This window comes from Lissotriton vulgaris, chromosome 4_1, assembly GCF_964263255.1.
Source record: "Lissotriton vulgaris chromosome 4_1, aLisVul1.2, whole genome shotgun sequence".
Classification (NCBI taxonomy): Eukaryota; Metazoa; Chordata; class Amphibia; order Caudata; family Salamandridae; genus Lissotriton; species Lissotriton vulgaris.
The window spans coordinates 584,670,128-584,690,499 of NC_141691.1; the positions used below are offsets into that span (position 1 = coordinate 584,670,128).

The 20,372-nt window shown below is 43.6% G+C and overlaps 1 protein-coding gene across 4 annotated transcripts in view; it reads left to right on the plus strand.

The window, feature by feature from the left end:
* The window catches only part of BBS9 (Bardet-Biedl syndrome 9), a 2,055,975-nt gene that overhangs the window by 383,715 nt on the left and 1,651,888 nt on the right, over positions 1–20,372 (plus strand). For all 4 annotated transcript variants that reach the window (XM_086964810.1, XM_086964812.1, XM_086964809.1 and 1 more), the window contains exons 6-7: positions 5,189–5,363; positions 10,354–10,438. In XM_086964810.1, the coding sequence (XP_086820936.1) occupies positions 5,189–5,363; positions 10,354–10,438 (260 nt within the window). The remainder of the gene's footprint in view (positions 1–5,188; positions 5,364–10,353; positions 10,439–20,372) is intronic.

Genomic DNA, 20,372 nt, shown 5'->3' on the forward strand with positions numbered 1-20,372 from the left:
TTTCTGTGTAGGGAATTTATGAATAGTCGCGCTCCCTGTTTTAACTATTTGGTTATTTTTATGGATCCTGTTTTGATTCTTTTTAGGATAAATGAACTCTTGTGTCTATTGGATTTAGCTTATGTATTTAGATTTGTAATTTGTTTTTATATATGTATTGTAAAACATCATTTTGTATTAATTTGGCAATAAATACTTATTACTACTGATATTGTGACCACTCAATGTCCTGGAAAGTCCATTATGAGAGACATTTCCCATTTTACGCATCTGCCTCAATGTTCGTTGCCTTTAGACATCACGAGTGAGTCAAGTCCACCTGAGTGCCCAAGCCAAGCATCTGAGTCTACATCCACGATGCCAGAAGGCTGTGCAACTCCTTCACCTTGTATGACTCGATCTGGAAAATTGGTGCAAGCACCTCAATGACTCATTAAGACACTCTAATGTATATATGTTGTCCGTACTTTTTTATTTAACAAATTGGGAGATGTATTGTCATGTGATCATGTGCATCGTGTGGTCCTCTGCAGACTCCTTACATAGTTACACAATCAGTTGGGAGGTATCTGGGCATGGTCAATAAAGTTGGACGTAGTGCATTCAGTTAACGGTTGCATGCTGAAGAATAAAGACGTGTGAGCTCCATTTGTGGCGTGGCCATTTGTGTTCTCCAGAGCTAGTGACAGGGTGATTTACTATGTGTCGCAGAAGAGTGGGGACGAGGTCTTGTCTCTCCAGGGACATTGTCTTCGTATTCTCTCCGGCGTGATAGGAGGAAAGAGAGACCAGATGTTTTAAGGATTGGGTTCAAGGACCAGTGGGTTTTAAAAAGGGGACGGGTGTGAGTATTCACTAAGGGCTGCCACCATACACTTATCCAATAAAATAAAAATGTAGAGAATAAGGAGGGTGAATTCAAAAGAAAAAAACACAGCCTGTGACCTCCCCAGACTATTCTACCCAATCCCTCCCCGTGAAAAGGCAAAGCGCAGTATACGGTTTCGTAGCTTCTCCAGCCACACTTCTCCAGAAGCGTGGCGGGGTGAATCGCGGTATCGTTGGCCTTCTGCCTCTTCGGTCCTCCTGACCCCAACGTCTCCTGTTCGGTCCGTTCTTCTTCCGCTCTCTCCACTATGCTCCTCCAGCTCCTGCTCCAAAACTCCGACTCTTCCTCCGGCTTTCGCACCTTCCCGTCCCGCTGATGTCCCTTTAACCGCCTCTTCCTGGTCTGACAGGCTCACTGATGATGACGGGCTGTGGACTCCTCCGGGGAAGCCCAAACCGCGTTAAAGGGGCCATACGTGTCCTGTGGACGGGGTGGAAACGAACAGCCAATAATGTCCCCACCCCGTCCGTCTTCGGTGGAGGCCCCGTGCAGGGGCATAACACAGGCCCCCGCAGCCCACGCGGTGCGGGGGGCCCCTAGCTCCAAGGGACCCCCTCTGCACTGCACTCTAGCCGGAGAGCTCCTGATAGAGCCCGGAGGGGCCCCCCCAAGTACCGTGCAGAGAGGCCCCCTCACTTTTCGTTTCGCCAGTGGCCCCGTGACACTATGCAAAAAAGCCAACCCAGAAATGTTCACTTTTCTCACAAGTTGCTGCATCCTCTGCACTGTTGTGGAACCACAGTTGTATATTTGGAATACGATTTTCTTAAATTCAGTGCACAAATAGAAGGACTCAAAGTGTATGATCAGTGCAAGTGTCCATCACAAGTCTATGATAGCTAATAAAAGTATCCTATGATCCATGAAAAGATGCGTCTACATTTATGGTATTGGGTATAAACGCATGCTTGAGTTAGGAACATTTACTACAAACGCAGGAGCCAACAATTTTTCAATCCACTATTTATTTTATAAATGAGGAATTATATAAATGCTACTTTGTACCACTAGATGTCGCTGCATAATCATAAACAGTACTGTTTCCATGCTGTCCCCGTGCACTGGCTTATGTGTTTGTCTTGTAAAGATATAACTGGCTATTTCCATTTGTGGCGTACTGAGTACACTTGCTCTTCTAAGTTGTGCTACAAAATGTGCAAACTTCATGGTGTATTTTGTCTAAAACTGAAAAAGGGTGCTTCCTACTTGAGTCGTTTACTTATGTGTTGTCAAAGAATCGCCTTCTAAATTTAAAACAAAAATAAAGTAATTTCTAATTATTTGTTGTTGAATTATGAGCGAGAACTATAGGGCGTACATACGTATTCTCTGAAAAAACTCAGTTAAAGGCTTGTTATGGTTCAGTGAACTCCAAACCAAAAGAACCTCAATGAAACCAGTTATGGTATGTAGCTGACAACGGACACACATCATAACTCATAGCCCATGCCATGCACAATACACCTCTTTCCAGTAAAAAAAAAAAAAAGACTATTTGCCAATAGCGAAACATGAGTTAAGATGTGTGCTCCATACCATATATCCAATTTTCATTGTTTTTGGGGTTAACATTAGGTGAACCATACTGGCCTTTCAACTTTTTTTGTTGTTGCGAATTTCAGTGTATTGTAATGATTTACTACATTTACCTGGCACAACCCACAGCCTTTGGGTTGCCTCAGAGTCACCCTGTGCGCCCCAACAAGGTCTTCACTTAACCATAACCTTGATTGACTTACCTTCTATTATAATAAAAATGTGTGCATTTTGTGAAAACCTAAAATACTGGAATTCGAGTTGCATATGATAAGCAAGTGGCAAATTTTGTCCCAGATGTGTCCATGGGGTCCAGAGTTAAAGGCAAATGGTCCTTTTCAATGGTAAGTTGTCCTGAACTTGAGCTTTAGTAGTTTGTGTGTGCGCATGTGTGTGCACGCATAATTAGTGGCTTCTAGAACAAAGCAGTCAAGTGTCCTCAATCATTCAGATAGTAGATAGCAGGCACAAATTAAGTCACAGATAAAGTGGACCGTTTGAGAACAAACAGATATATAGTTAAAATTCTGGGGATGCAGAAGTTCAGGCCCATTTGTGGTTAGGCTCCATTTTCTACACTGCAATACACTGGGATGTGTATATCTCAGTGTACTGCAGTGCAGAAAATAAACCCTAAACACATTTAGAACTATCTATCTATCTATCTATCTATCTATCTATCTATCTATCTATCTATCTATCTATCTATCTATCTATCTATCTATCTATCTATCTATCTATCTATTTTTTTCACACTTACCAATAGTAAAATGTTTGTGAATCAGACCCATCCATTTTATCGTTACTCGTTGTATTCTTTTCAAAAGTAAACCTGTCACCAGCACTACAATGCAAACACTTTTTATTCTAGAAGTATTGTTGGTGTAGTTGGTGTTTCATTTGATAAGGGCAGCTAGATGGGCAATATATCACCCATACAAGTAAGTTGATTATGGGAAAGAACAATTATCCCTATCCTGCTAGTTTTTCTACTCTTGTTCATAACGTTATGGGTCGTTCAAGGACCCGTTTAACAGTGTCATCGCCTCTTTACTGCCATGTTACACTTGAAATATTTCGCCACTCCTTAAATCTATGAAACACAAAGCAGCTAGTACAATAAAGTTATGCCCTCTCAGTGGCATTTATTGGTGATGCAGCGATCACCAAAAAACGCACATTTTAGATTCACCGAGTTGGACAAGAAGCACCAATTCCTAGAAGCCAACTCAGTCTGTGACTGCTCTGCCTTACACGCCACTCGGTCATTTTGAGACAAGCAAGTCATCCAAACATGATTTTGCTTTGAAATTGTTCTTCTCGTCACTGCTCCGAAAAACCCACAGCAAGTCAGTGCTACAGGTCGATATAACGATGCAAACTACTTTATGCTGTAGTTTGTTCTCGATTTCTTCCAGACATGCTGATGTGCCAAGCATTGTAATAATCCAATTTTGACAGCAACAACATGTGTACCAAGCCTGCTTTGTATCTGAAACACATTAGGAACAGAATCTTGTCTAACATCTGTGGTCGGTTGTATGCTTTATAGTCAACTCCGCGACTGGAGACTTGAAAGAGATGTTTAATGGCAAACTTACTCCTAGATTGTTTGCTGTCTGGCTGGTTTCTGCCAGTCCAGTTCCTCAGACTACAGAGAGGGAGCTATCCCCTCCCCAGGGATTCCAACTGGTGCACCCTAGTGTTGGATTCATGAACACATACACTGTTTTATGTTCTCTAGGTAGCATGGGGCAGCGGCTGGACCTTGCCACTAACACTTGAAAGGTTATCTTCTTCTGGGAAGTGATATTATGCTAGAAACTTCCACTCTGGGATGTACATTAACATTGCTTTTACCGGCCATTAAAGGCCAGCTCCAGTGTTACACTTGCCCTCGAGGGCAGAATGTTCTAATTTGTAAAACAAAGGTCTCACGGAGCCAGAGGGGGTTGAATTCCCCTCGGTTTGCTTGAGGCCTTTGTTAAACACTGGAATGCTGATGCCTCTGGCTTCTACCGGCCATCAGAAGCCCAGAGCACTCCGTTGTTTTCAATGGAGCGCTCAACATTCTAATGTTCTAAAATACCTTATTGCTTATTATCTACACAGGCAACCAACGAAAATGTTATGAGTGAATGCATAGTAATTTCTGAGGGCGGTACTTTGTGGGCTTCTGTTGTGATTATTTTCATTAAGGGATGGTTAAGGGGTATCTCATCATTTCCTAGGGATGAGTAGATAAGCAATTGGAAGAATATATATTGAATTATAACAAAAAGACAACTCTCTTGTAGGCATCAGCATGTATACCATTTACGAATCTAAAATTAAGTTTTTGGAAAAGTGGTTTTGTATTCCCAAATTGGGTTATTTGTGTGTGTTTGTAGATGTCTAACTGAATGGTGCACCCAGCTTTAGACACAAATCACTGCAATGCGGAAATATGTCTCTGTATCCAGAGATTTTGTATATTTTTGGGACAATTGGAATTTTGGTGTGTATCGAAGTTCTAATGTGATATGCGGATCCATACCCGGTCAGCACTGTCGTATTCCACCTATAGGTGGCTTATTGTTGTATAATTTATGGCCCTTTTTAAAAAAAGAAGTTTTTAAAAAAGTTTAAAAATTGTGGGAATTTTATATTTTCACCTGTTAGTTCCAAAAATGTAATTTGCATTTTATCTGCCTTTAAGCTTATGAAATTGTGGCAAGTTTTGAACAACAAATTACATAATGTTCTCAATTTGCTTATCCCCAGGTCGAGATTTCATTTGTATCCAGTCCATGGATGGAATGCTTATGTTCTTCGAACAAGAAGGCTATGCTTTTGGACGATTTCTCCCTGGGTTTCTTCTGCCTGGTCCTCTAAGTTACAACTCAAGGACAGATTCGTTTATTACGGTTTCATCTTGCAGACAAGTTGAGAGCTACAAGTAAGTCAAACAGTGATGTCATTTGAGATGTCATCAGTGATACCATGACCATGTTATGAGTGATGTAATATGTGAGGTTATAAGTAGTGCATTGTGGGGGCATAAGTTATAGTTAGCTCAGGTAACTACAGGGGTGTGGAATTTAATAACATATCTACTTATCCATGGGGTAAGTTGCTTCATAAATCTACTTGTCCTGTTGCAAAATACACTTATCTCTTTTGTGCCATCGAATGCGGCGACACATTATGGCAGTAATCTCATTATGTAGGAGCTCTGATATAACCTCACTGATTATGCCAGGGCTCATATCATAGTAGGGTTTGAATACTAGCAATTCCCTTATGTTGCCGCGTTTCTGCAGATCTACATACTGCGGCTGAAAGTAGTGGTAAGTAATAGTTCTAGGGTTGGAATGCCATTTTGAGTCTGTGCAAAGCTCCTAACTTGCGTGTTTTAAGGGTTTTCACCAACTCTTCTCTAATCTTTTCCGATACTGAGAAAGGTTGGAAATGTACTTCAGACAATGGCCGACGTAAAACTTCTTCCAGGGTTGTGAATAAAGTGGTTGGAGATAAAGTGCACTTGCAAGCACTCAGATTTTTGCATGAGCAAATCTGAACATGTATATTTGCTCATGCTAAAATGCAGTTCACAAATATTTTGTAGGATTATAATTTCTTGGCCTACTATTGTAAATTCTTGTGAATTCATGAAAACCGTAGATCTGCACTCACTTTTGAGACTTTCTTTAATAATTGGGTGCCCTAATTATGTCTGGCATTAACCATGACCTTTAGTGTTTATTAAAATGATGTCTCTATCTCGGTCTATCTGCTGGCTTCACTGTGAATGACAGCCTTCTGCTCTTTCACAAGGAGCATATCGGCACACAAAGTAGGTTTGTTCAGTGCCAGGAACTACTGTGGCAATGTGTGCTTTTTGAGACCGAATGTTTTTTGCTTTTGCCAATGTTTATGATGGTGAGGGCCCAGCAGCTATCTCTCCAATAAGGCTTTACAAAAAGCATGCCACACACTAGCAAAACCAAACAGCTGACCACCAATTTGAGACCTATGGATTTGCCAATGATTGTTTATTTTTATGTTTACTATAATCTTACTGAAACTAGTTACACTTACTTTTCCATTATGAATATTTTTGGAGATTACTAGCATACTTCAACACATTTTACTAAATGATGCTGCAAGGAAATGGTACCTAAACTTTTATAGTACTATAGCTAAATGTTTTTTTCCTACTTGCATTTTTTTGTGAACATGTTATTTCGAAAGCATAGAATCATCTATCTTGCTTTCAAGCTTCTGCAAATATTTGCATCTTATAAGAGAGCATTATGGCAGCATTATACATAGCCTCATATTACTAAACTTTGAAAATGTGTGTACACATTTTTATACTGGAGCCAGTCAGTACTGCAGTCCGCGCTAACAACATTTACTTTGAGCGCTCACCCTAATAATAAAGGCTTTGCATTAATGAACTATAAATACAAGTCTGAACAGCATTAACTTATGGATACAAATATTACCTTAACGGCAGACAGTGCCCTTTCCTGATTCATAATATGTTACTGTAAACTGGCAGCCAAAGGGTTTGTGCTGTAGGGGTTGGGCCTACTTGTCCCAAGGACAAAAGGCACATGTAAGAGAGAGAGAGAGAGAGAGAGAGAGGGAGAGAGAGGGAGAGAGAGGGAGAGAGAGGGAGAGAGAGAGAGAGAGAGAGAGAGAGAGAGAGGGGGAGAGGGAGAGGGAGAGGGAGAGGGAGAGGGAGAGGGGGAGAGGGAGGGAGAGAGAACGAACTTCCTTTTCTTTGCTGACAATCAAGTTATGTTGGTCTGTTAGGAAGCAGGTTTTTGTGGGTGGCTCTGCAGTGTCAACCTGGTGTACATTAGATGTCTATTAGATCCTAGCTAAAGGCCTGATGTGGAGTTAGGTGGATAAGGTACTCTGTCACGAACGCAACGGAGTACCCTGTCTGGCAAACCATGGTCCACTCCTTAATGTGGACATGGGCTGACCTTAACTTTCTCCGATGGCTTGAGAAAGTGGGGCCCGTCAGAAGACGGAGATTACACTGTCTGTCACATTTAGAGTGGATGATATAATGTAATTTTTCCCTTGCCAGGAATTATCTGGTGGTGAGACAGAAAATAAATATTAACCCCCAGGGCACCGGCTCAATAGTTTTTGGTTTTTCAGAAATAAAATCTAATTTAGGAAGTTTGCTCACAAAATTAAAAAGTTTGGGGAACAGCAGTCCTCCAAACTTTTTTTTCGGCAATTCTTTTGAATGCACAGAGTTAACTGCTGGGCAGGTTGTGATCTCTGAATCTGATGGATGGTGGTCAGTCATTGTGGCAGACGAAATGTCCTCCACCATCCTGACAGAAGGAGTGGAACATCTGTCAAAATATAAAACGGGCCCCAAGTCTTAATGAATGTGGCGCTTGAGTCCTAGGTGGACCTGAGGCATTCTTTTCCCAGGTGCAGTGAATATTTTTTATGAAATGATCCAGCACAGAGTCAATTGTTAACCACTCAGCAATATTGATTTCAAGTCTATTACATTGCTCTGCCCTGAATACTGGTCTCATAAGGCCCAGTCTCTCTCTTTTTATTTTAACCAAGGATCTTTTGAATCGGACACTGTGAGGTTAAAAAATGGTAACATTTTAGATGTTTCTGCTAACAAACCTGAAATCGGGTTGTTGAACTTCAGCTGTCTTCTGACCTGTTTTTACTGGTCTTTCAGAAACCCATGTGTTCCTTCCCTGGCCGCACATCTGTTACCTAAATCATTATTAACGTTGTGGCAGATTAAATATGGTTACAACGCCTCATTGTGAAAGCTCATTTAATATTAATATTTTTGTTATGTTCATTGGTTTCGTGTGATATGGTTCAGAAAAAAAGTTCTTTTTACTCTTTGTACAATCTAAAGCGAACGTAGCAATTCACAAATATTACAGATCCAAATTAGAATAGTTTACAACTTCCTTACCTTTGTTGGGGGGAAGAGGTTTCCAATTGTTTGTTTTAGGGACAGCATCACATAAATCAAGCCTTCAAGTTATGCTTGAGTGATGTTCTGTTTGGACGAGACACTGCCTTTAGTGGATTTTTGAAATGCAATCTTTTACTGCAAATATTTGTATTTTCTTATTTATTGGCACGTAAACAGTGTCGACAAGAAACGCTATACAAAGTAATAGTGTCACGAATTACGTGTGGACATGAGCCTTTTTGGGTGGAATACTTAGAAACAATGGGATTGGGTGGATGGTGAGTGCTAGAGAATGACAGGACAATACACAAATGCATCATATATTCCTAGATCCAGACTTGCAGTGGTAGATTAGGGCTAGGATGGGATTTGTTAAAACTGTTACTGTTGAGCGAGGTTCTCCTTGAGAAATCTTTAGACTGACCAAATTCCCACTGCAAAGTGTATCGGCCACTGTAACTGAACGGATCAGCATCTCCATGCAGCACCTGAAGGTTTGGAAATTGCTAAGAAGTTTTTGTTGTCAAGCATAGGTTGACAAAAAAAACTCAATTCCTCAAGGGCTTCAGAGAGGTAGTTCTGGGAGAAACCACTTCTGATCTAAAGTTCCAGGATTAGTAACTTGTGTAGAGCCCTCTTTTTAGTGACAATATTGTGAGGTAGGAGTGGTGTCTGTGGAGATTGTAGAAAGATCTTATAGCACAATTTAGAAATAGATCTAAAGGGGAAAAGAATATAGGATTAGAGCTCCTGGTGGAGCGTTATAGTAGTCACGTTTGCTTGGAAGACCCAAGGAGAGTCGAGTTTTGGGTGTATGAAAAGAAATGCTAGAGCCTACGGGCCAGATGTACGAAAGCTTTTTGCATTTCTTAACGGGTCAACTCGCAATTTTGGCCGGTTAAGAAATGCAAAACAGCCTTTTCATTTGTACAAAGGCCAAAAAACGGTGGTAATTTGCAATTTCTACCCGGTAGAAACCGCAAATTGTGCCCAAAATTTAGGAAACGCAAATAGGGATTACCTATTTGCGATTCATAAAGCACATGGACACAGCATTTCCTAAATGCAAATTGGGCATTTAGGAAATGCTATTACCATCGACTCAAAGTTGATGGAAACCATGTGCAAAATTAAAAAATGCATTTAAAAATAAAAAAATGTAATGTGACATGAAAGGCACATTTGCCCCTAGGGCATATGTGCACTTACATGTGCACTACGAATTTTGGGGGGCCTCGTGGGGGGCCTTAAACCCAGTGGATTTGGATTTTCTAAATTGCTATTTCTGATTAGGAAATGCAAACCATTTCCTATTTGGCCTATAGGAGGGAATGTAACAGAAGTGTGGCTGATGAGAATGAATGTTTCCATGTTGAAGGAAGGTTTCTGCTCAAGGTGTTGAGGTGTCCTAGGGGAAATGGCCGCTAAGGGAAGGGGTGGCCAGTGCAGAAATGGCAGGAAAATAGTTTTTCTCTGTGTTAGAAAAAATCAACATAAGACAGCAGACCACCTTCTAATGGTTTATCGCTATTAGGCAGTTGGAAATCTGTGCCAGGGGGTTGAGAGTGAAAGCAGAAAATTAGAGAAAGATTTGGGTGTTCTCTTCATAGATATGATAGGAAAAGCAGAAGGAAGTGGTCGTATTGCTACTGGATGAGGTAAAGAGCGAGAAGAAGCAGACGCTCTACATAAAATATAAATTTAATAAAACAGTACATAACCACTTCTCCCATAAACCCTTAAGCAAAAAAAATGATATCTCATTTAGTAGTTTTCGTGTAGTTATGTCACAGAATTTAAAGATAGACAAAGTCTCTTAATTGCCTTCTCTGCGTTTTCCCTTGAATTTGGTGATACAGGTTCTTTCCCTATTTAACGGAATTGTGGTATATCGAAGAAGATGGTACGCAGGGTGTATATACATGTGCACCAGAGTTTCTCACTAGCTCATTTTATTTAACAGGTACCAAGTCCTGGCTGTTGCTGCAGATGCTGATACGCGGCGGGAGGCCGAGCAACAAAAACTGGGTTCTGGAAAGAGGCTAGTGGTGAGTACTTCTTAGCGTTTTTTTGCACCTAGCATAATTTGAAAATTTTAAATATGTATTTACAAAACTACACATTTTCTATCACTTCCTGGAATGAGATACTAAACTTCAAATTCATTGTAGTTGTTTTTTAGATATATGCCAGGGACCCTAGTACAGCATGAAGTAGAAAGCAGATTAATAAGGAAATCAAAAATGCAAATAATCATTACAGCATCAATGTCAGTCGCTTCTTTTTGTGCTATACAGTTGGAATAAATTGAATCAAAGCAGCAGTGGCAATTATTTACTGAAGTAACTAGAGAAATGAATGATTTTAACGAACCAAAATCCTTATAAAAGTTGTGAGAAAATATATAAGGCTGAAATGTATCGAAGAAAATGTAAAGATTCCTAATTTATGAATAATAATACGCATTCGCAGCCAGCATGACTCGCAGGTGGGGACACAAGGGGGTTAGAGTGGGGGGATCTTGCGGGAAGTGGGTCTCGCTGGAATGGGGGAGATTAATTTAATTTAAAAAAAAAATAACTTACCTTCCCGCCGACCGGGTCCCATGTCATCTCTGCTCCTCTCCTGCCTCAGGCAGGAGCAAGCAGCCAGGCTCCCACCCCTAAGCCAATCACAAGCAGGCAGCCAGGCTCCTACCCCTAAGCCAATCACAACACTGCAAGCAGCGTTGTAATTAGTCGGGACGCCGCCCAGCCAAGGGCTAATGGCCCGGTCATGTTCTCCATGAAGGCTGCATTGCAGCCTGCATGGAGAAGGGCAGAGTGCGAATAACTGGTTTGGTCTACCCTAGAGGGCCGACCAAACCAGTCATGCATACTTAGGAGTGGGCACACCACTTCTCCCCTGCCCAGCCCTGCTTGCAGGGCAGCCCTGCCCGCATGCCTGCAACCAAACCCATCTTCTTTCTTGCAATGCGAGAAGCAGAAGCAGTGGGACAACGCTCCTCCGCCCTAGTGGAGGCGCCACCCCGGGTAATATGCAAATTGTTTCCCATCAACATGATTAATACACAATGGTTTAATTCACTGTATTTCATTGTCCGCTGTCTCTTTCCACACCCCTCCATGGTTTAAGGCTCAGAGATAATGATTTTCAGATGGTTTTTGGTAAAGAAAATGACCTCCTTCAAACTTGCCACCCGAAAACACCACCAGCTGATCCGCGCCGCCAAGAAAACAGCATTCAAGGACCGGTTGGACAACAACGCACACAACTGCAAGGAACTCTTCAACATCGTGAAAGAGCTTTCCAACCCCAGCGCAGGAAACAAAGACATCACCCCATCGCAAGACCTCTGCAACTCCCTCGCTTCATACTTCCACAACAAGATCGCGGACATACACAACAGCTTCAACAACCAACCAACGCACACCATGACCGAACAACCACCCCCCACCACCACCCTACACGCCTGGACCCCGATCAGCACCGAAGATACCATCCGCACGATGAACTCCATCCACTCCGGATCACCGACCGACCCCTGCCCTCACCACGTCTTCAACAAGGCCGACGCTGTCATCGCACCCCACCTACGAGACATCATCAACACATCCTTCGACACCACCATCTTCCCTGAGAGCTGGAAACACGCCGAACTCAGCGCTCTACTCAAGAAACCAACAGCGGACCCCACCGACCTCAAGAATTACCGCCCCATCTCGCTCCTCCCGTTTCCAGCCAAAGTCATCGAGAAGACCGTCAACAAGCAGATGGCCGCCTTCCTCGAGACGAACGGATCCCTCGACCCCACACAGTCCGGCTTCCGAGCCAATCACAGCACCGAGACCGCCCTCATCGCCGCCACCGATGACATCCGAGCCCTGATGGACAATGGAGAAACAGCGGCCCTCATCCTCCTAGACCTCTCCGCGGCATTCGACACGGTCTGCCACCGCACCCTAGTACGGCGCCTCAGCAACATCGGAATCCAGGACAAGGCGCTGGAATAGATCATCTCCTTCCTCGACGGAAGAACACAGAGAGTCCGCCTACCACCGTACAAGTCAGAGGCCTCCGAAGTCATCTGCGGCGTCCCTCAAGGATCATCTCTGAGCCCCACCCTCTTCAACGTCTACATGAGCCCCCTCGCGGCCATCGTACGCAAACACAACCTCAGCATAATCTCCTACGCCGACGACACCCAGCTGATCCTCTCCCTGACCAACGACCCCGCCGCCGCCAGAGCCAACCTGCACGAAGGGATGAAAGAGGTAGCCGAGTGGATGACGACCAGCCGCCTGAAACTGAACTCGGACAAGACGGAGGTCCTCATCCTGGGCTCCTCACCCTCCGCCTGGGACGACTCCTGGTGGCCTCCCGCCCTGGGCACCGCACCCAAACCAACAGACCATGCACGCAACCTGGGCTTCATCCTGGACTCCTCCCTCTCCATGACCAGGCAAGTCAACAACGTCTCCTCGGCGTGCTTCAACATCCTACGCATGCTACGGAAGATCTTCTGGTGGATCCCCACCGAGACCAGGAAGACCGTCACCCAGGCCCTCGTCACCAGCCGACTGGACTACGGCAACGCCCTCTACGCCGGTACCACCGCCAAGCTCCAGAAGAGACTCCAGCGGATCCAGAACGCCTCAGCCAGACTCATCCTCGACATCCCACGAACCAGCCACATCTCCGGACATCTGAGAGACCTTCACTGGCTCCCCGTCAACAAAAGAATCACCTTCCGCCTCCTCACCCACGCACACAAAGCCCTACACGACCAAGGCCCGAGCTACCTCAACAGCCGAGTCAACTTCTACGCTCCCAAACGCCACCTCCGATCAGCCAACCACGCCCTCGCCGCCGTCCCTCGCATCCGAAGAGCGACTACAGGAGGAAGGTCCTTCTCCTACCTGGCCGCCAAGACCTGGAACTCCCTCCCGACCGACCTGCGCCTGACCCAAGACCACCTCTCCTTCGGAAGAAGCTGAAGACCTGGCTGTTCGAGCGGTAGCGGCACCCCCCCCCCCCCCACCCAGCGCCTTGAGACCCTACAGGTATGTAGCGCGCTTTACAAGTGTCACTGATTGATTGATTGATAAAACTTCTATTGTCTTGCCTGCTCACACACAGTTGCTCTTTGCCTGAATTTCAGTTATATTCACAAACATTTGCAGTCGTTTGTGCAAGATATATTTCAAATATTGTTTTGACTGTCTTGGAAACGCATATATACCACATACATACACAATGCCCTCAAACATGTTCTCAAAAGATCAGTCACCAGCACTTTGAGAGTAGTTGCTAAAACAAAGAATTTGTCACCGACAGTCGAAGGGAAGAGGCATTTTTACTTTAGTTAAAAATACAAAAAACATTATTGTCACGGACAAAGGGGAGAGACAACACATTTCGAGGTTACACTAAAGTTGACGATATTATCAACTAATTAAATCACCTTAGTCTAATTTGCTGATCCTTTATTATACATGTTGAAAACGATACCCAGAAGTTCCCAATTGGGCTTCTGTTGGTAGGCAGTGACTTCATAACCCATGAATGCCATTCACAGCCGTTTTTGATGACGAACTCGTAAAATATCAATAAAACGGCCAGAAGCACATAGCTCAAGGCTTATCTAAAGCCATAAATTACCCCTGAAGTTATATACCTTATATCATGCAGGCCAGGGAGGAGGGTGATGGGGTTGTCAAGATGCTGAATTGTATCTTCTGCTATGAACATAGAAGTTCCTGAAAGGTACACTTGAGAAACCAAGTTTTACTTGGCATAAAAATACCTCGCATAGCATTCCCTATCCTCGCCTCTCCTGGCTGCGAATTCCGACTCCCCATCACTATGTTTGTTTGCCCCAAGTAACATCCTTGTATGCTGCTGTTACGTCAGCGCATCCTTCTTCCGTCATTACGCACCATCAGTAAAGCTTTGTGTCCTGTTTCCTACTGTCTTCTTTCCAGCTACTCACCATTTTCATGTTAGGAGAGATGGAGAAAAAACCTTTCTAGCTTATAGAAATGTGTGTGCATGCCATTGTTACAACATTACTAAATGTAAATGTAGTGCTTTTATATAGCGCACGAATCACCCCCGAAGGGGTCTCAAGGCGCTGTGCACATACCGCTGTGGAACCCTTCCTGGCCTTTCCCTGTGAAGTGCCCACTCCTGGGCACCCCAAGGTGAAGCCAGACATCCTAGAGCTGTTGGGGCCGTTGTGGAGATTAAGCAAGCTATTGCCCAGAGTTGCAGAGTGGGACCCATAATTTGAATAGGCACCGAGGCGGGAATTATCAGGTCCGGCGAAATTGTGCCCAAGACCTGCTGAGGCGGGAATTGAACCCTGGTCCGGGCCAGACCTTTGCATCAGGGTCTGCCGCTCTAACCATTGAGCCACACTTCTCCACCACTAACGGTGTACGCTGTAGCCAGTGGCTACCTCATTTGTATCATAATCATCTACCATTCAAAGCTAATGCCAAATATTTTGTCGACGTACCCTATATTTGAGCAGTCAGAATGTATTTATTTCACACCATCCATATATGCTGTGATTTAGAAATAAAAAAGCTGCTTCAAATGTTACATTTGTCAATCCAGGAGGCACTACCATGTGGTGGAGAAACAGTATATTAAATCACCGTAGTTTGAATAAGAATTCATAAACATGGAGTTAGAAATAGGGTGCACTCGTTAAATACCCTAGTTAAAGGTGAGGCATGAAAAGTGAGTCACTTTAAATTTTCATAGATATGGTACCAAGCTCAACAATTCATCTGAATCATTTCATACCTCCAAATCTGTCTGTAATCTAAATATCACTTGTTCTAATCAGAACAGGGATTCTTGCATATTTCCAGTCTTTTATTCACCTTTGGTACCACTATCTATTATAACAGTCTGCAGTATGGCTTTTCTCTTTAAAATCTGTTACCAATATAACAATCAAGATCCACCATCTTATTGCACTCAAAGGGGCTCATTACGATGGCGGACGGAGTCCTCCCACCATCGTTGCAGTTCTGGGACCGGCCGTCGGTAAGGCGACAGTCCCACTGTGTGTATTAGGATGTGCCCCCCACTATGTCGGGCGCATCCAGAGCCCTGATCATTGTGGACGGTGCTGCTGACTGCAGCACCATTCATAATGCCAAAATGCCACAATGTGAATTTCCATGCACAACGTGGCAGGCACCACGTGGTGCCTGCCACCTTGTGCATGGAAATGTAGGGGGGCACCATGGGTTACCCCCCAGTGCACATACAACCTCCCCCCACACAGATGGGGCCCGAACGGGCCCCCAAACCCAATCCCCGCCAGCTTTTCCATGGCGGCATTGCCACCATGGAAAGGCCTCTTCCAGGACACATCCTAATATGGCGGACGGTGCCTGCTAGGCACCACCACCATACTAGTGGCCCTTTTCCATCCGCCAGGCAATCAGTGTGATTGGCTGCGGTGGAAAAGTGGCGGACGGACTTTGCATCTGCCACAATACCCACCACGAACCTAATTTTGCGGTGGGTAAAATGCTCAGTGAATGCGGAAGGACCAGGGCCGGACAGGGAACAGCAACCAGCCCTGGCAGGTTGCTGCTCGACCGGCCCTTGGAGCGGGTGCTAGCAAAAAGCACCGCTTCTGCCCGCTACGGCCATTCCAAGCCTGGGAAGGACCTCCACCACCAGCCCGGCAGTGGCCGTCTTTCCACCATAATAATGACCTTGTACGTTCTTATATCCTGATTTTCACTTGTGTGGTTGTCATTCCGACATATAGCATAAGACAACAGCAAGTGCTCCAATATACTTACATTCGTAGTATTTCAAGTTGTGAGCGCCCTTTGTTTCCATGTGGTCTGTAGAACTAAATCCAAAGAGTTACTAATTTGATTTTGTGTCTGCCTGCACAAATTACATTGACAATTGGGAAAGTGTTGCAGTATGGGGAGTACATTTCACAATCTCTTCCTTTACTCCTTAGAAGGCCATTCTAGCATGTACCATACCGCCATGACCAGCCGCCATTTGATGGTAACTCTGGGGAACATGAGCAGATTTTGTCCATCTGAGGCAGTTGCATGTGCGAGTCCATGATGAAAATTAAACTGTTATTTTGGTACCACATGCATATTTTAGCATGAATGAAAACAGGTATTTCGAGCAGATACAGTGTTTTTAAAATTAAACAGGATTCCCAAAAGTAAAAAGTCTGTTTTTGATAGTGAAATGTGCATGTTTTCAAAACCTCATACGCTGATGTGGTTAGGGACAAAATAATTTCATGCCCAAAATGTGTAAGGCACATAGATGAATGGCAACTAATGCTAGGCGTGGGAGACCTAAATGTAAAGGTAATCTTGTGGTGCCAAATGGCACCTGCTGCTGTGACTGTTAACCTGTCATTAATTTAGAGACATTTCATATTTGTAAAGCTTTTTATGATGTTACTTCTGGTAACTCCTGCCTGGATACTACTCTGAAGCCTGCATGGGGTGGCCACTAATGTCATCTTGACTGATGTGGTCACTATTGCATCACTGTTTAGAGTTTTTTAGTTGCTCTGGATGATTTTCTTTGATCAGAAGTAGCAGGAGTTACTATTGCTATAGAAAAGCTTGTACTCCTGCTCTGTCTTCTGATGGTTAAAACAGCGCCATGCCTAAAGGTCAAGGCACAGTCAGTGGCATTCTCCGCAGCTGTTTCCATTTGGAGATATCTGTAGGATAGTTATGTGAGCATTTAGCAATCAGTGCTCTTGATGCTTCATCCTTTGTGGCTAAGAGGTCCTGATAAACCTTTTTCTGATGGATACATCTTCCATCCATTTCCTCAATTTAAGAATACCCACTTGTGCCCAACTGCTTCGAAAAACGTTTTCATTAGTAGTAGCTCTCCTGGACGTCCAGTTTTCACAATGCGGATTCAATCATGAGTAAGCCCACCAGAGCTCCAATCTGTGAGCTGACATCAGTTCCTGTTTTTGTGTGCATCATCAATGTGGTCCGGAGCTCTCTTGGTGCTTCACTGAAGGAAAATCCTGTGGTGTCCTAGCAACCTTGTAGGTTCTTATAATGTTAACATGTTAGAGTGCTGTTTGTACCAGAACTCCATCGAGTCAGTTGCTCGATGGACTCCTAATGGATGGGACGTTTCTATTCAACCTGAACTACTTTAATAAAGAAACTCTTCTACAATTACATATGGATCACCTTTGTACTTCTTCACACTGGCGATGAGCTGGAGGATTTTGAACAAGGATCCCGTCTTACACTTGTAGAGGAAGAAGTTAAGCGACTGTTATGGACTTTATGAAACATCCCAACATATTTTTGGAGCTATGTGTCCTTACAAGGTACAGTCTTCATATTTATGAACTCCGGAGTGCTTTGCTCTGTAAGTCTGGAAGAACATGTTAGTTTTGGCTCCTGGTTAGATTTAACACTACTAACTGTGGGCCGCAAACGCACGCAGTCAAGAGCGTTCATCACCGCATCACGAGGACCCAGCAGCGCACGCACGTCCGAATCTTCCAGTACCGGGGTCTAGAGATGATTTGTTCTCCTTTTTGGGTATGGCTGAATATTACAACAAGTTTGTGCCTCAGTTTACCAGCCGTACTTTTGCGTTGCGGGCTGTGTTGAAGAAAGGCGTAAAGTTTCAGTGGACTTCTCAGTGTGAAGCTGAATTTGTTGATATGAAGAAACCCCTTAGCAATGTGCCTTCCTTACAGAATTTTGATACTTCTGCCCTCTCTATTTTGATTACTGATGCGAGTGCCAAAGGGTTAGGAGCGGTTCTCAAACAAATGAAAGATGGCATGGAGGAAACTATCATGCTCTTATCCAGGGCATTAGTAGGTCCTGAAATCCAGTATTCAGTAATTGAAAAGGAAGCCTTGTGCGATTTGGGCAATCAAGAAATTAAAGACATTTCTCTGGGGAAGTTCCTTTCTTGTCAGGTGTGACCACAAGCCCATGAAGGATGTTTTTTGCAAGAAGAGCCTGGAATCCTTTTCATCTAGGATATGTAGGTGTGTGGTAGCCTTGCAAGAACATAGTTTTGTTGTGGTGTACATACCAGGTAATGAGAGTAGAGTTGCAGATTGCCTTTCTCGCCTGGTTATGGGCCAGTCTAGTATCGGGACTAATGACCATGAGAAGTTGTGAGCGGATGATAACTATAAGGTCAGTGAAGTCACGTAGGAGGTGTTGAGGATGAATTGAGGACATTAATTAAGTCTGATGTCGAAATTTGTGAAATTTGTAAAAGAGTGACTGAAGGATGGTGTGGGGTAAAAGATGTAAATGACGTACTTCGCAAATACTGTAGTGTGCGGAATGAGTTGTCTGTGAGTGGGGGCTTGCATCGGAGAGGTACTAAGTTCATTCCCCCTGTATCAGTCAGAACGAAAATAATCCAGTGATGACACCAAGGTATATTGAAAAGTAAGGAGAGAATCAGGTTACATTTTATTTTTTTTGCAGAGTTTTATATAGCGCGAACTTGACCCGAATCTGGTATCAGAGCCCTTTACATAGCACCAGTTGCATTCACATGAGAACACATTCATTTTTTTTTGTTAGGCACAGGAAGATTAAGTGCAGCCTATGGTGATAAGTTCCCAAAGGGAGTTGGCAGGAAGTGGCACTAGACATAATAGGGCAGTTCACCTGCAGAACAAGTCAGTCATACTTTATTGTTTTGATGGATATGTTCTCTTGGTGGCCGGAGATACAGGTTATACAGAGCATCGAGACAAAGGATGTCATTAAGATTTTAGATGGTGTTTTCAACAGAGAGGGACTACTTGAGTGCTTGTTAACGGACAACAGTGTTCAGCTGGTCTCAAAAGAGATGGAAGAATTTTTGCTGAAGAGAGGGATCAAACACTAGCGTTGCTCTCTCTATCATCCCGATACTAATGGCATGGTGGAGAGATTCAATAGAGTGCTAAAGGAATCTATCTAAATTGCAAAGTCTCAGTGCAAGGATTGGAAAGTTGAGATTTTGTGGAGAGGGTGAAGGTATACCGACTGACACCTCACTCGGTCACAGGGAAAATGCCCTTTGAATTGTTCAGGGGCTGAAGGCCCAACACACTTATGCTTCAGTCTTGGGTGAGAGATAAGGAGAAGAGTGTTGATGATCCTAGGGCAGAATCGTGGATGGTTGCATAAGACTTAAAGGTCATCAAGTGGAAGAAAAATGTTGATGTAAGACATGCTACTTCAAGAACTGATGTACAGGTGGGTGACAGCATGAGAGTGAGAGACCCACAGAAATCTGGAGCTTCTAGGTATTTACCAGCTTTCAAGGTAGTAAAATTGTTTCAGAATGCCATCAAACTTGATGATAGTTGCATCTGGAATCTTGGTAGGATTGTGGTGATTCGCCCCGGGGTACAAACCAAGAGAGTCACTTGCGAAAGCTAAGATTTACAGTCACCCTTGTGTAGAAGCACACTCAAATGTAAAGCCCCTAAAGCTTTGCGCAATTACGTCATGAACTAAAGGGAATCTTGATTTTATGTTATTTGGTGCAGAGATTTACAGTTATTCTTGTGTATTATTATAATATTTTTCTGATACCGTTTATTGTTCTGTTGTAGGGTGTAGACCCCTTGACCGTAATATACAATCTTAAATGTTTGTTGGGGGAAAGATGTGTGGTATCCTGTAGCAACCTTGTAGGTTCTTATAATGTTAACCTGTTAGGGTGCGGTTTGTATTAGAACTCCGTCGAGTCTGTGGCTCGTTGGACTCCTTATGAATGGGACGTTTCGATGTATCCTGAACTACTGTAAAAAAGAAAGTCTTCTACAATTACATATGGATCACTGTTCTACTTCTTCACAAACCCTTAATTTCAACTAGGTCAAATCAGGATCGGTATTTATTTTCGTGCTTTCTAGAAAATTAAAGCTTGCTGCAGAATACTTACAAGGTCAAATCATTTGCATTG